Source organism: Puma concolor, chromosome E3 (assembly GCF_028749965.1).
Source record: "Puma concolor isolate L17-30 chromosome E3, mPumCon1.1.hap2, whole genome shotgun sequence".
In the NCBI taxonomy this organism is placed as follows: Eukaryota; Metazoa; Chordata; class Mammalia; order Carnivora; family Felidae; genus Puma; species Puma concolor.
In genome coordinates, this window is record NC_141682.1 from 42,189,028 (window position 1) to 42,200,532 (window position 11,505).

General features: G+C 67.7%; 1 protein-coding gene across 2 annotated transcripts; it reads right to left on the minus strand.

Annotated features, from left to right (window-relative positions):
• Positions 1-1,556: 1,556 nt before the first annotated feature.
• On the minus strand, positions 1,557-8,639 carry PRR35 (proline rich 35). Of its 2 annotated transcripts, XM_086691747.1 has the most exons (3): positions 6,903-8,639; positions 2,715-3,889; positions 1,557-2,429 (listed from the first exon to the last, which is right to left on the minus strand). In XM_086691747.1, the coding sequence occupies exons 2-3, from the start codon at positions 3,845-3,847 to the stop codon at positions 1,796-1,798; spliced, it is 1,767 nt and encodes a 588-aa protein (XP_086547873.1). In that variant the 5' UTR covers positions 3,848-3,889; positions 6,903-8,639; the 3' UTR covers positions 1,557-1,795. The 2 variants fall into 2 exon arrangements, with proteins under 2 accessions (XP_086547873.1, XP_025779033.2); XM_025923248.2 differs by lacking the exon at positions 6,903-8,639 and having other exon boundaries at positions 2,715-4,946.
• Between the last annotated feature and the right edge of the window lie 2,866 nt (positions 8,640-11,505).

Below are 11,505 nucleotides of genomic sequence, written 5' to 3' on the forward strand. Positions count from 1 at the left end.
CTGGCATGGGCAGGTGGGAGGGGCAGGTGGGACTCTGGCCAAGAACATGTTTGAGCAGTGGCCCAAGAAAGCTCTGTGGAGCCGCCACTCAGCTGCTAAACCCCTAGAGGCGCCCCAGTGCTGCCGCATTCCTGCCTCGGGGACTTTGTACCGGCTTCTGGGACATTCTTCCCACTGCCCCCACCTGGTCTGGATGCCACTCGCGGTCAGCCCAGCCACCCCCCCCACCCCTTCAGGGAGGCCCGCACAGCCCTCCCAAACCCGCTGTAATGTAATTCGTGGGTTTGCTGCTCAGAGGGCACTGAGCGGACATGCGTGTGAGGCAGCCTAGAGCGCTGTACCCCGGGTACGACCGCAGGGTTGGGACTTCGGGGAAAGGGCTGCACTGGTCCCATGCTGAATGCGTCCCTCACCAGAGTCTGGGGTGGGGAACCTCCAGGGTGTTCATCCTGCCCCCCCAAAACCGGCAGGGTTGGGTCCTGTCTCTCGGATCCTGCTTCTACGCCTGTGAAACTGGGCTGATGCTCCTAAGTTCAGGTCTGCCTGGGGGGTGATGAGAAATCTGGGTGCAGTAGGCACACGGGGGTGCCAACAGGGGGCCAAGGAGGGGCAGGTCTCCGGACGACTCCCAACTCAGCCCACAGACCCTGCAGCCCGTCCAGGAAGCCCCTGGAAGGTGGGGGGTCAGCCCCTGTCTGTGGCTTGCCGCACTTCCCACCTGGCTGACTCACACCCCAGCTCTGGACTTGGCCTCTTAATGCCCCGAGGTGGGGTGGGCGGCCGATGCTATCTGCTGCCCGGCACAATTAATGGGGCAGCCATAGGTCCTGCTCCGACTGGCCCCAGCCCGGCTGGCCCAGCTTGGGGAACCAGGCACAGGCAGGACCCGTCCTCCCTGGGGCCACTCCTGGGTGGGCACGGAGGTATGGCCAGCTCCCAGGAGAGAAGTGATTAGCGGGGCCCAAGGGTCCCCCCGGGCACCCCTCCCTGTCTTCCCCCTGCCCCTGCCTGTGGGAAAGGCCAAGTGTGGCCGTGCAGGGAGGGAAGCAGTGAACTGTGAAGGCCACCGATGCCTATCGTGGCTGCAGGGGCTGGCGGGGGGCCAGCAAAGGCCACGCTGGGCAAGCAGCCCTGGGCCACAGAATGTGGGTGCACCGTATAACCACAGAGGGGGCCGCCTCCAGCATGGATCTGACATTAGGGCTGCCCTGCCAGACACGAGGGCAGGAGGCAGGCCCAGGGGTCCCTGTCCACCACCAACGTGCTGAAACACAGGCCTGACTGGCCCCAAGACCATGCACACGGGCCTCCCCACCTCTGCCTGCTTTACCCGCCTTGGATGGAAAGCTCCCCCCGCCCCATTCGGTTTCCAGACTCTGGCTCTCCCAGGGAGGGCCCAGCCTACAGGAAGCAGGTCAGCGCCTGAAGGTAAATACCCAGCAAGATAGCCCAGGACACTGGCCACCTCAGAAGCTGAGGCCGGGGACATTTCCATGTCAGAGAGTGTCCCAGTGGTGATGCTGGTGAGGCAGGGGAAGAAGGAGGCCCAGACAGGGTGTGTGAAGATAGTTTCTATTTTAACGTCCATGATTGTGATCAGTACGTAGCTATGACCCTCCACTGTCCCTCGTGGCCTCATAGACAGGCGACAGCCATGGCAGGTCAGTCCACAGGCATGCTGGACAGGCTCTAGGCCACGCCTCTGGGGCTGGGGCAGGTGGGGGGCCAGGCAGCGGACACGGGGTTGGAGAGGAGTGCCTGTCTGTTAAGAGCAGAGCTAACACAGAAGCTGTGGTCAGACCTCAGCACCAGGGGGGCTCTGAATGATAGGGACAGCCTCAGGGGGCCAGGAGCCCACAGGCCCACCTCGGGCACCCCAACTGCTACCAGGAATGACAGGGTCCTCCGGGGCCTGAAGGGGGAGGCCCGGGGGTGGGACACTGGAGTCAGCCTCGCACTTGGTGGTGTGGCCAGAGAAAGGCTCAGCTGGTGCAGGGCCCAGCATGCTGGGTGGCTCGGGGGCCCCCTGGGTGAGCGTGGGGCCCAGCTCCCGCTGCCCCCAGGGCCCCACAGGCCCCTTGAGCCCCTTGGTGGGCACCCGTTTCACAGAGAGGTCGAGGGGTGCGTCCGGCGGCCGAACAGCCCGCTCCAGGGCCTGGTGGATGGTGAGCAGCTCCTGGCGAATCTTGCCCAGCTGCTCCCGCAGAGGCCGAGGGGCCAGGCCCCCAGCAGGCGCCAACTGCCCCAGACGCTGCTCCACCCTGGCATAGTCACCCAGGGCCCGGGTGAGGTCCTCACCCACGTGCCCGGGGCCACCTGGCACTAGGTCCAGGGGCTGCTGGGGCAGGAGGGCCATGGGGCCTGGGGGCTCAGGGTTGCTGGGCTCCTTGTCCTCAGGCCAGAGCATCGCGGAGGGGCCAGTCTGCAAGCTAGGGGGTAGAAGCCGGTCAAGAGGCTGCACTGTGCCCCTCAGTGTGCCCAGTCCCTGCCCCACACTCCCCCTGGGTCGTCCCCCCCCCACCAACCGCTTTCAGCCTGGCTGAGGGCCTTGAGACCCCTGAAGGATAGAGAGGCTGGCTCTGTGGCCTTGGTTTCCCCTCTGTCGCCTGAAGCCCACGTTCCTGGCAACTAAGCTCAGAAGGGGGCCCAGCCATCCTGGCCGGCTCGCCTCCCACCGCTCCCAACCCCCATGGCCAGGGGCCCCTGACACCTACCTGCTCTGGGAACCAAACTTCACCACGCTACAGGGGGCCCTCAGGGGCTCCAGACTGCTTCCCAGGGGCAGCCTCCTCTTGGGGTCACTCTGGGCAGCCGGCTCCAGCTCCCCCTCCGGCCCTGAGTCCCTAGGGGCTCCTCCTCGGGGCCAGGGCCTGCCCAGCCCAGGCACCGGCACTTTCAGCAGCCCCGGGGCCAGAGCCCCAGGGGGCCCCTTTGGGGCTGCTGGGGGCTTGGCAGGGGCAGCCTTGCCTGCTGGCAGCCCCAGGGTATGCTCCAGGAGCAGGGGGTAGTATAGGCGGGGGACCAGGGCAGGGCGCTCGGGGGCTTGCGGGGAAGGGAAGGTGGAAGCCGGCGGCAGCAGGGGGCTGGCCGAGGCCAGAAAGGGCATGTGGGCCGCAGCGGCCAAGGAGGGTCCCAGGTAGGAGAAGAGACCCGGCCCGAGAGGGCAGTTGACACCCAGCAGGGACACGTGGAGGCTCTGGGCCTCGGGGAACTCACTGGGGGCGGGTGGGGGGTAGCAGGGGACCCCGCTCTCAGGGCCCGCTGCAGCCGCGTCCACCACGGCCAGGCCCCCGGGAGCCCCGCCCGGCCCCGGCTTCCAGGACTCAGCCAGGAGCCCGCCGAGGCCCACACCCTTCGGAGCATCCCGGGCCGCAGGGGACCCCTCCGCCCCCAGCTTAGGGCCCCCGACGTGGCGGCGCAGGGAGAGGACTGGGGAGGCCAGGTCGGGCGCAGGGGGAGTGTCAGGGGGCCGCACTCCTCCTCCTCCTCCTCCCCCTCCCCCTCCTCCCCCTCCCCCTCCCCCTCCTCCTCCTCCTCGGGGCTGGCCGCCGGCGTCTGTGGGGCCCGAGGGGCGGTCGGGGGTGGGCGCGCGGGGCCCGGGCGCGGCCAGGGGGCGACGGCACGCCCATTCCGGGGAGTCGAGCAGCAGCGAGAGCGAGTCCTTGCAGAGGCTGTACTTCATGTGGTTGTAGAGGTGCGACTTCTCCAGGCAGGTGAAGGGGCACTGGAAGCACTTGTAGTTGTAGGGCTTGCCCCAGGGCCGCGGGATGTAGTGCGGCTTCTTGGGCTTGCGGGCCCGCGCCCGCGCCCCGGGGCCCAGGCGGCACGAGCCTGCCTCTCGGGACATGACGGCGGCCTGCTAGTGGGCGGGGCCCGGGCCCATGGCCACCTGTGCACGGGGGAGGGGGGCCGTGGTCAGCGCCCGCCCCTGACGGCTCCGCACCCCCCTCTGCCCACCTGTGCCCCGCAGCCCTGCCTCCCTGGCCCGCCCCCCTCATCCTCCCGTTCTGCTTCACGCACACGTCTAGGGGCACCAGATGCGGCAGATAAAAACGCAAGACACCAGTTAAATCCGGGTAAACGGCAAACGCTTTTGTAGCAGAAGTAGGTTCTAGCCGATATTTAGAACGTATGCTAAGAACCCCTGCTGTTTATGGGACATTTGAGGTTAACTAAGCATCCTGTGTCTCATCCGTGGGCCCAGCTCTCGTCTCCACGCCACCCCCCGCCACGCCCATAAGCCTCCAGCAGGCCCGTTTCGGGGATGATTCTGTCCGCCCCCGCCTGGGTCTCCGTCTACCCGTCTACCCGCTGGGCATCTGGTGAGTGACCAGAAGCCAGGCATGAGGAGGCCCGTTCCTGGGACACCAGCCCTCCTCGCTCCCCTCCGGAGGCCTCTTCCGCGCTGGGAAGCCGGAGACGAAAGCTGCCTGGGTGAGAGACCCCGGCAGAAGGCTCTGAGAGTCTCGCTACCACTGAGCGCACGTACGCGTGTTCCCGCTCCAGCAGGGTGCTGGGTGCGCAACGCGGGTCTCTGAGGGGGTCGGCCTCACGTGGGGCCAGGCCAGGCTGGGGGGCGTGGACGTCACAGCATGGCCCCCCCGGCCCAGCCACCTGCTCAGCCTGGCTCCATCTGGGTGGCTTCAGGCAGGTCAGCGGCCGAGCCTGCAGCGGCCAAGCTCAGCCAAGACCCTCCTCTCCCCACGCCCCACACACTCGCTCGGAAGCCGCTCCACACTCCATCTGGGCCGCCACCTGGGCCATCCACCGCCCCAGTGCGCGCCTGCGTGGGGCACACGGTGAGTGTGTGCACACCGGCTTCGGGTGTGTGCACACAAGCGTTACCAGGCTCCAGACGAGCCCTTACCCGGCGCCCGGAGGCACAGCCTCTGCACGGCTGGGCCGACTGGGAACAGAGTCAGTCGGCCGCCAGAATGCAGGGGGCCTGGGAGCTCGCCCACTGCCACACACACACACACACACACACACACACTGTGGAGCTCACACACCACTCAGAGTGGGCACAGTGGCTGTGCACATGAAAGCACTCACAGCAGAGCTGGGGTGTGAGTAGACTCTTGGACACACTCAGGCGATTGTGCACACACAGACACACACACACATGCACACACATCTGAGGACACCCACGGTCACAGACACTCTGACAGGTGTGGACACACATACACTCGCCCTTTCCCCCAGGGTTCAGGGACGGCCGGTGGGTTGAGCGGGGCAGGGCTGGGGCAGCCGGGCAGCCACTGGGAACAGGCCATCCTCCTCACCAGCCTTCAGGCTCTGCACACAGCAGGCAGTCACGTCCGCTGCCCCCAAACAGAGGGTGGGCACCCCCCGGTGTGGGGACAGCCAGAGGGGTGGAGAGGGCAGCCCACCCGAAGGAGCCCTTCAGAGGGGGGTCAGCATGGCAACCAGCAGGGTGTGGAGGGTGAGGCAGGCGGACTGAGCCTGGGTGGTCTGCACGTCCACATCTTGGAGGGGAGGGGCTCTGAGAGAAGTGAGAGGGTGGGAGGAGGGAGCTGGGCTCCCCGAGGAGCAGCAGACCCTCGTGGACTTGGTGGTGGGTGCAGAGGTGGGCCCATCCCTGTCCTCCGAACCCTCCCCGAGACACAGATGACAAATGGGCACATGTGCTTGGGAGACAGAGGCGGCTGCGCTGGGGCCATCGATCACCCAGCCCTGGGAGCCACACAGCTGTGCCGCCTGGTGCCGACACCCATCCCACCTCCCCGCCAGGCCCCTGGACTCCGGAGGTGCGGCTCCGCCCGTGCTCCCTCTCCAGATCCGTCCCCTGGGGGTGGGGGGCTTGTCCAGGATCTGTCTCGGCAGCTATTGACCCCACGGGGACCCCGGAGGGGGCCCTGGCCGCACCCCACCCCCCCGCATACTTGTGCACGAGCAGAGGACACCCCCGGACAGTAGCATGCACCCGCACACACCCAAAAGCACATTCATTTGCACACGTGTCCCAACCCGTGACTGGGTGTGTGCTCTGGGCTCCTCGGTGGCCCACACCCCCAGTGTGCTGGCCCGGACCCCTGAGCCGGCTAACCCTTCCCTGTGCTGGAGACAATTGGTGGCAGGGCAGTAGTGGGAGGCCCCACCCCGGGCTGGGAGAGGGGGCACCCAGCGCCGGGAGCCACCACCGGCCACTGGGGGGAATACAGTCCACCCATCCCCACCCGAGACTTGGGGAGCACCCCACAGGGCTTGGTAGGGAGGCGGTGGCCAGCCCCCTCCCTGGCTGAGGTCGACACCCCACCTCCCTCCCCCTTGCCCTCCCCGGAGGGAGGGCGCCCTCCTGCAGGGATGGGGCTGCTGCGCCCAGGGGTCCGCCGCGCGGAAATGAGGGACATGGGGACTGGGGCCGCCTCCTCCACCCCCCCCCCAACCCCGCGCCCGGACACTCCCGGCGTCCCGCGCCCCCGCGCCCTTGGCGCCCAACCGGCCCCGCGCGGCCCCCAAACTTCGCGGGACTCGCCGCCGCCCGCGCCCGCCTTACCTGCGCGCCCCGCGAAGGCTGCGTCCCCCGAGGACGCGGCGGAAACTTCCGGCCCCAGCCCCGCCCGCGCCCCCGGCTCAGGCCCTCTGGGCAGTCACACCGACTCCCGCAGGGGAAACTGAGGCCCCCGCGCCGTCCGCAGTCACTCACTCGGCAGCGAGCCCCCCGAAGCCTCCGCCGCCGACCGCGCGCGGCCCCCCGACGCCGACTCGCACCCTCCGAAGTTGGCGGCGGGACTGGCGCGCGTGCGCTACGGCGCCGGGCTCGGGGGGCGCCGCGACCTCCGACCGGGGCTCACGCGGGAGGGGACGCGCCAGCGCGGGGAGCGGCGTCCCCGGGGCCGCCCCAGGTGCCCCCGCCCGCGTCTCCCGCTGGCCGCACCCACCTCGCTCCGCGGCGCCGGCCACTCCTGGGTCGAGCGGTGGCCGGTGACACCGGCAGGGACGGGGAGCGGCGTGGAGGAGCCGGCGGTGCGGGCGCAGGTGTGCGGCCGAATGAGGGGCTCCTGGCACCGTCCCCGCCCCCCGTCGCCTGCGGGCTGCTGCGGGGGTGCGCAGAGGCGGCCAGGTCTCCCAGGGTCCCCGCAGCGGCGTGACGGGGTGTCAGCGGCCGAGGGCGCGGGGAGAGGCGCCGTCAGCACTCATCCGTCAGGGCAGGGCTCTGGCCCCTGACAGCCGCCCTCCTGAGCCAAAGCCTGGAGGCTGAGCCCCGGGACAGGGGGAGCCAGGAGCCAGCCTGGGGAGGGCTGCAGCCCGGCCAGGGATGGGATGGGAGCCCAGACCAGCCCCGAGAGGGAGCTGAGCCCTGAGAGCGCTGGAGCCCGGAGCCGGCAGCAGACAGTGCGGCAACCCTCCCTTCCCCGCCAGCTGTCCCTGGCCAAGACTTGACTCCAGAGATGTGTCCTCTCCTCTGAGCAGGAGGCTGAACGGGTCTGCACCCTGTAAACCCCTGCCCTGCCCCCTGATGGCTACGGGCTCGGGAAGGGACGGTCACCATGGGCTTGCTTCCCCTTTTCTGTAAACATCACTCCTCACGACCCTGACGGGTGCCCAGGCCTGCCTCTGCGTTTGCAGGACTGGTCCTCGCTGGCCATCCCTCCCGGGAGGACCTGGGGTGAGAGTGGGGGCGGGGGAAAGACTTGGGTATCCAGGAGCCGCCCTAAGACCCCTGCCCCCAATGTCCTCACGGCCAGACCTGTTTCCCTCCCAGCTCCCAAAGTATGCCAAAGGCCACGTTGCTCCCCAAGCTGCCAAAACGTAACGGTCAGGGGTCCCACTTCTCAGCCAAATCCTCGTAGAAATTCACCTGACTGGCGGGTCCCATTCCAGATGCGAACGCAGACTCGCTGGGGCAGGGCCGGACTGTGTCTCTCTCAGGGAGTCTCACCTGTGTTTGGGGGACACATGTGACCCTGTCGTTTCACGTTCAGGATGGGGTCTGCAGCCAGAACGGGAGTGAGGCTCCAGGCCAGCACCGTGGGGGCACAGAAGCAGGCATAGGTTTCCTGGGGTACCCCCTGCTAAATTGGGGGGGCAGGAGCACCTTGGGGAAGGAAGGAGTGTCCTCTAGGGGCCTCTGAGTGTTATCCCTCAAGTGGGGCAGACAGAGGAGAGCACTGGATCCAGAGTTGGAACCCCGGGAGCCTGACCTCAGTTTCCCCGTCTATGCAGGAGGGTGGCGCGGGTCTCCTGGGGCTCTGCTAACTACGACAGGCATCTGTAGGAAATAGGGTCCTGCGGTCTGTCTCCCTTCTGCCCTAGTGTCACCTTCCCTGACACCACCTGAGGGGACCCACTTCCCACCGAGTCCAAGGGGCAGGGCTGGGGGCTGGGCGGCACGGCACGCCAGCCTTCTCCTCTCTGCCTGCCTGGCCTGGCCCAGCTGACCAGCTGACCGTGCAGGCAGCCCTAGGCCGGGAGACAGCTTGAGCGGCCGTCACGCCAGCAGCCCTGTGGAGAGAGGAGGCCAGGAGGCCTGTTCCTTCTGTGCTCAGACCCCTGGATGTGCTCAGCCAGGCCTGGGCCCCTCATCACAGGCACAGGCACGGCCCCAAGGGAGCCAGGGGCACAGATCGCCCAGAGACAGCGTGGTGGGGCGGGGGGGGGGGGGGGGTGTCCCAGGCCTTGGCCACTTGTTCCCGGGACAGTTCTGTGCTTCCCCACACCTCACTGGCTGACCCCTCTGAGGGTCTGGGAGAGGCTACAGCCTCCAGCACAGGGGATGGGCTGGTTGGGGAAGGAAGGACGTGGATCAGGAAGCCCTCGTCCCGGCATGCAGAGAGGGCAGCCAGTGACACCCAGGTGACCAAGGAGGCCCAGGAAGATATGCCTGGGGACCAGCCGTGGAGGCCACTGCTATGGACGGGCTTCTCCAGAAGGTGAAGTAAGAGGAGGGGTGGGGGCACCTCCAGAGGAACCCAGCCCTAAGGGGCATGATTCCTGTGCACTTCTGAGCTTCCAGGAGGGGTCTGCGGAGGGGTGGTCCCTAGAGACCAGCTGTGGCTGCAACCCAATACCTCTGCGTGGGAGTGTGAGTCAAGCCGGCCCATCGGGTGCACATATGACCTTCCCTAGCACCTGCGGCCAGGCAAGGCAGGGATGTTGATGCCAGCCCCTCGCACCCCCGTGCCCTCTGCCCAAGGTGTTCTCACTGGGGCACGTCTGCTCCCTTGTCGCCGGCACACCTCGTGCCCGTGGCTTGTCACACTTTCCACTCAGGAGTGGGGAGTGAGGGTGGGTCATAAACCTCCCACTGGGACCCGCCCCACGCGTGCTGGGAAGAGCTTGGGCCTGCAGAGATAGCTCCTGCCCCCTGAGGCAGTGACAGGGACCCCTGTGGCTTTGGGGCTTGGTCATCCATGTGGCCCTGAGCTCTGAGACACCTGTCGTGTTCCCTTCATTTGCAGAGCGGGTGACAGGAGGCTTGGTCTCTGGGTGCTTCTGGCACCAGTGGGGGCCTGGGGAGCAGCCTTGTCCTCAGCTGGGGCTGGCATAGGGTGCAGTGGGGACCCACAACCCCTCCATCTGATCCCTGCCAGAGCCTCATCTTGGCCATTAACCTCCTCTGCCTGGCTGGCCCACGGCTGTCCGCCTGTCACCTCTATTAATGCTGGTACCTCCATGCGGGGGGCGAGCAGTCAGGACGGACAGCGGGGCCGGGCCAGGCAGGGGGCAGTGGAGCAGTGCCCACGGCGGGCCTGTCTGACTCTCTCAGTGTCGGCACACAGCCCTCCCCAGGACAGGTATAGGGGCCGGGCCAGCCTGTGCTGGGAACACAGATCTAGGAGCTGGAGCCCCCAGGCAGGGGTTCAGAGTCCCTGAGAGGGGTGGCACCATGCAGGAGCCCCTTGATCCCAGAACATGGATCATCCTTGGTACTTCTTCCTTCTCACCCGTTGGAGGTGAAACTCGGGGACTCCTGGCTAAAAGGGGTGGGCCCAGGGCTTGGCCAAAAGGGGCAGCGTCACACCTGAGGGCCCCGGATGCTAGCCTGTGGCTGCTGACCCGAAAAGCACTAGGGAGCCACAGGAGGCTCACGGTGGGGTTGTGAGGGGAGCAGCAGAGCCAGGGATGCGACGTGGGCAGGGCTGTGAGCGGGTCCGGGGGTCCGCAGTGCAGGCTTAACAAGGGCTGGGCAGAGTGTGGCCCACAGGGGACATGTGCCAGGCCTGGGGAATTCTTGGAGAGTCCATGAGGGAGCCACGGAAACGGGACCAGGAATTGGGGAGCAGAGCGGGCCCACCCTGAGGGAGTTGGCCCAGCCAGGAAACTTCTGGCCCCAGGGTCCCCAGGAGAGGCCCTCTGGCTCCAGCTCCCCCGGGCCTGTGGAGGACGGTCCGGCGGCAGCCCCAGCCTGCCTGTGCCCCTAGCTGCGGGCTACCTCTCCTGGAAACCCCCCCACACACCCCCCACCCCCAGATCAGTCCCCAGACATGTTAGATCCTTGGTCCCCTGGGGGTAGGGCATGGGGTGGCTGTGTGCCTCGGGCTGCCGGGAAGGGGGAGGGGGGCTCCTGGACACTCCCTGGAGGCACAGGGAAGAGGTCCAGCAGGAGTGATCTCCCTGTCACGGGAGGCATGTGAGCTAAGGCAGGGGCCTTTCCGATCTCTGAGGGAGCAGTGTGGCCAGACGGGTGGGATGAGAGGTTCGGGCCTCCGGAGCCCCCACCCGCTCCCAAGCCGGCGTCGGCTGAGCAGCGCCTGGGGCCGACAGCAGCCATATGTTGGAAGAGGAGCTATGTGCGTCGCTCCGCGGCCCCCCGGGCCCGGCCTTCCTGGGCCTGTCACACATGATTTTCCCTGCCTGAGTGGCAGGCCAGCCAACAGGAGGGGCAGGTGGGGGCTGCCGAGCCTCTGTGCCGGCTCTAGGTCCCCCCCAAGGCTCTCAACACTGGACCTGCAACTCTGGGGTAGGTCCAAGTGCTGGGCCTTGAGCTTGGGACCCCCGGGATCTTGCTGAATGCCCTGCCCTGTTGCGGTCCCTCCACCCCTCTCCCTGGCCAGGTCAGGGTCGGGGGCCCCGGGAGGACCCCTGGCTGGTTGGCAAGAAACAGCCCTCCTGCTCAGTCGTGGGCGGGCGGCCAAGGGTGCACGCGGGCTGTGTGGGCGCCCGGGGCAGGCGGGAGAGCGCCCGGAGCCTCGGCCCTGTCAGCCCGGCGCCCACAGCCGTGCAGAGGGAGGCGGGAGGCCGCGGCTAATTTGTACACTAAGTGCTTCTGACAGGGACGCTTCACAAGTGAGAACACACCACCGCCCGCCTGGAGAAGGCCGCCGTGGCCGTGTGGGCAGTGAGGTGGCCTGGCCGGGAGGCCAGGAGAGAGGGCTGTGGGAGGCCCAAGGCCAACCTGGCAGGCAGAGATGGGGAGGAGGGCCCAGGACCAGCAGCTTCAGCGGCCAGAGGGTGGGAGACACAGGAGGCAGTGGGCTGAGGTGGGGAGCCGGGACCCAACAGAAGGGGGACGGCCTCTGGCCTTGCGCCCGATCCCCATTT

Excerpts from the sequence above, each read along its gene's own strand:
- PRR35 (XM_086691747.1), bottom strand. The coding sequence starts at position 3,847 with ATGTCCCGAGAGGCAGGCTCGTGCCGCCTGGGCCCCGGGGCGCGGGCG. Across the intron at positions 2,430-2,714 it reads AAGTTTGGTTCCCAGAGCAG|CTTGCAGACTGGCCCCTCCG; the intron begins GTAGGTGTCAGG and ends TCTACCCCCTAG.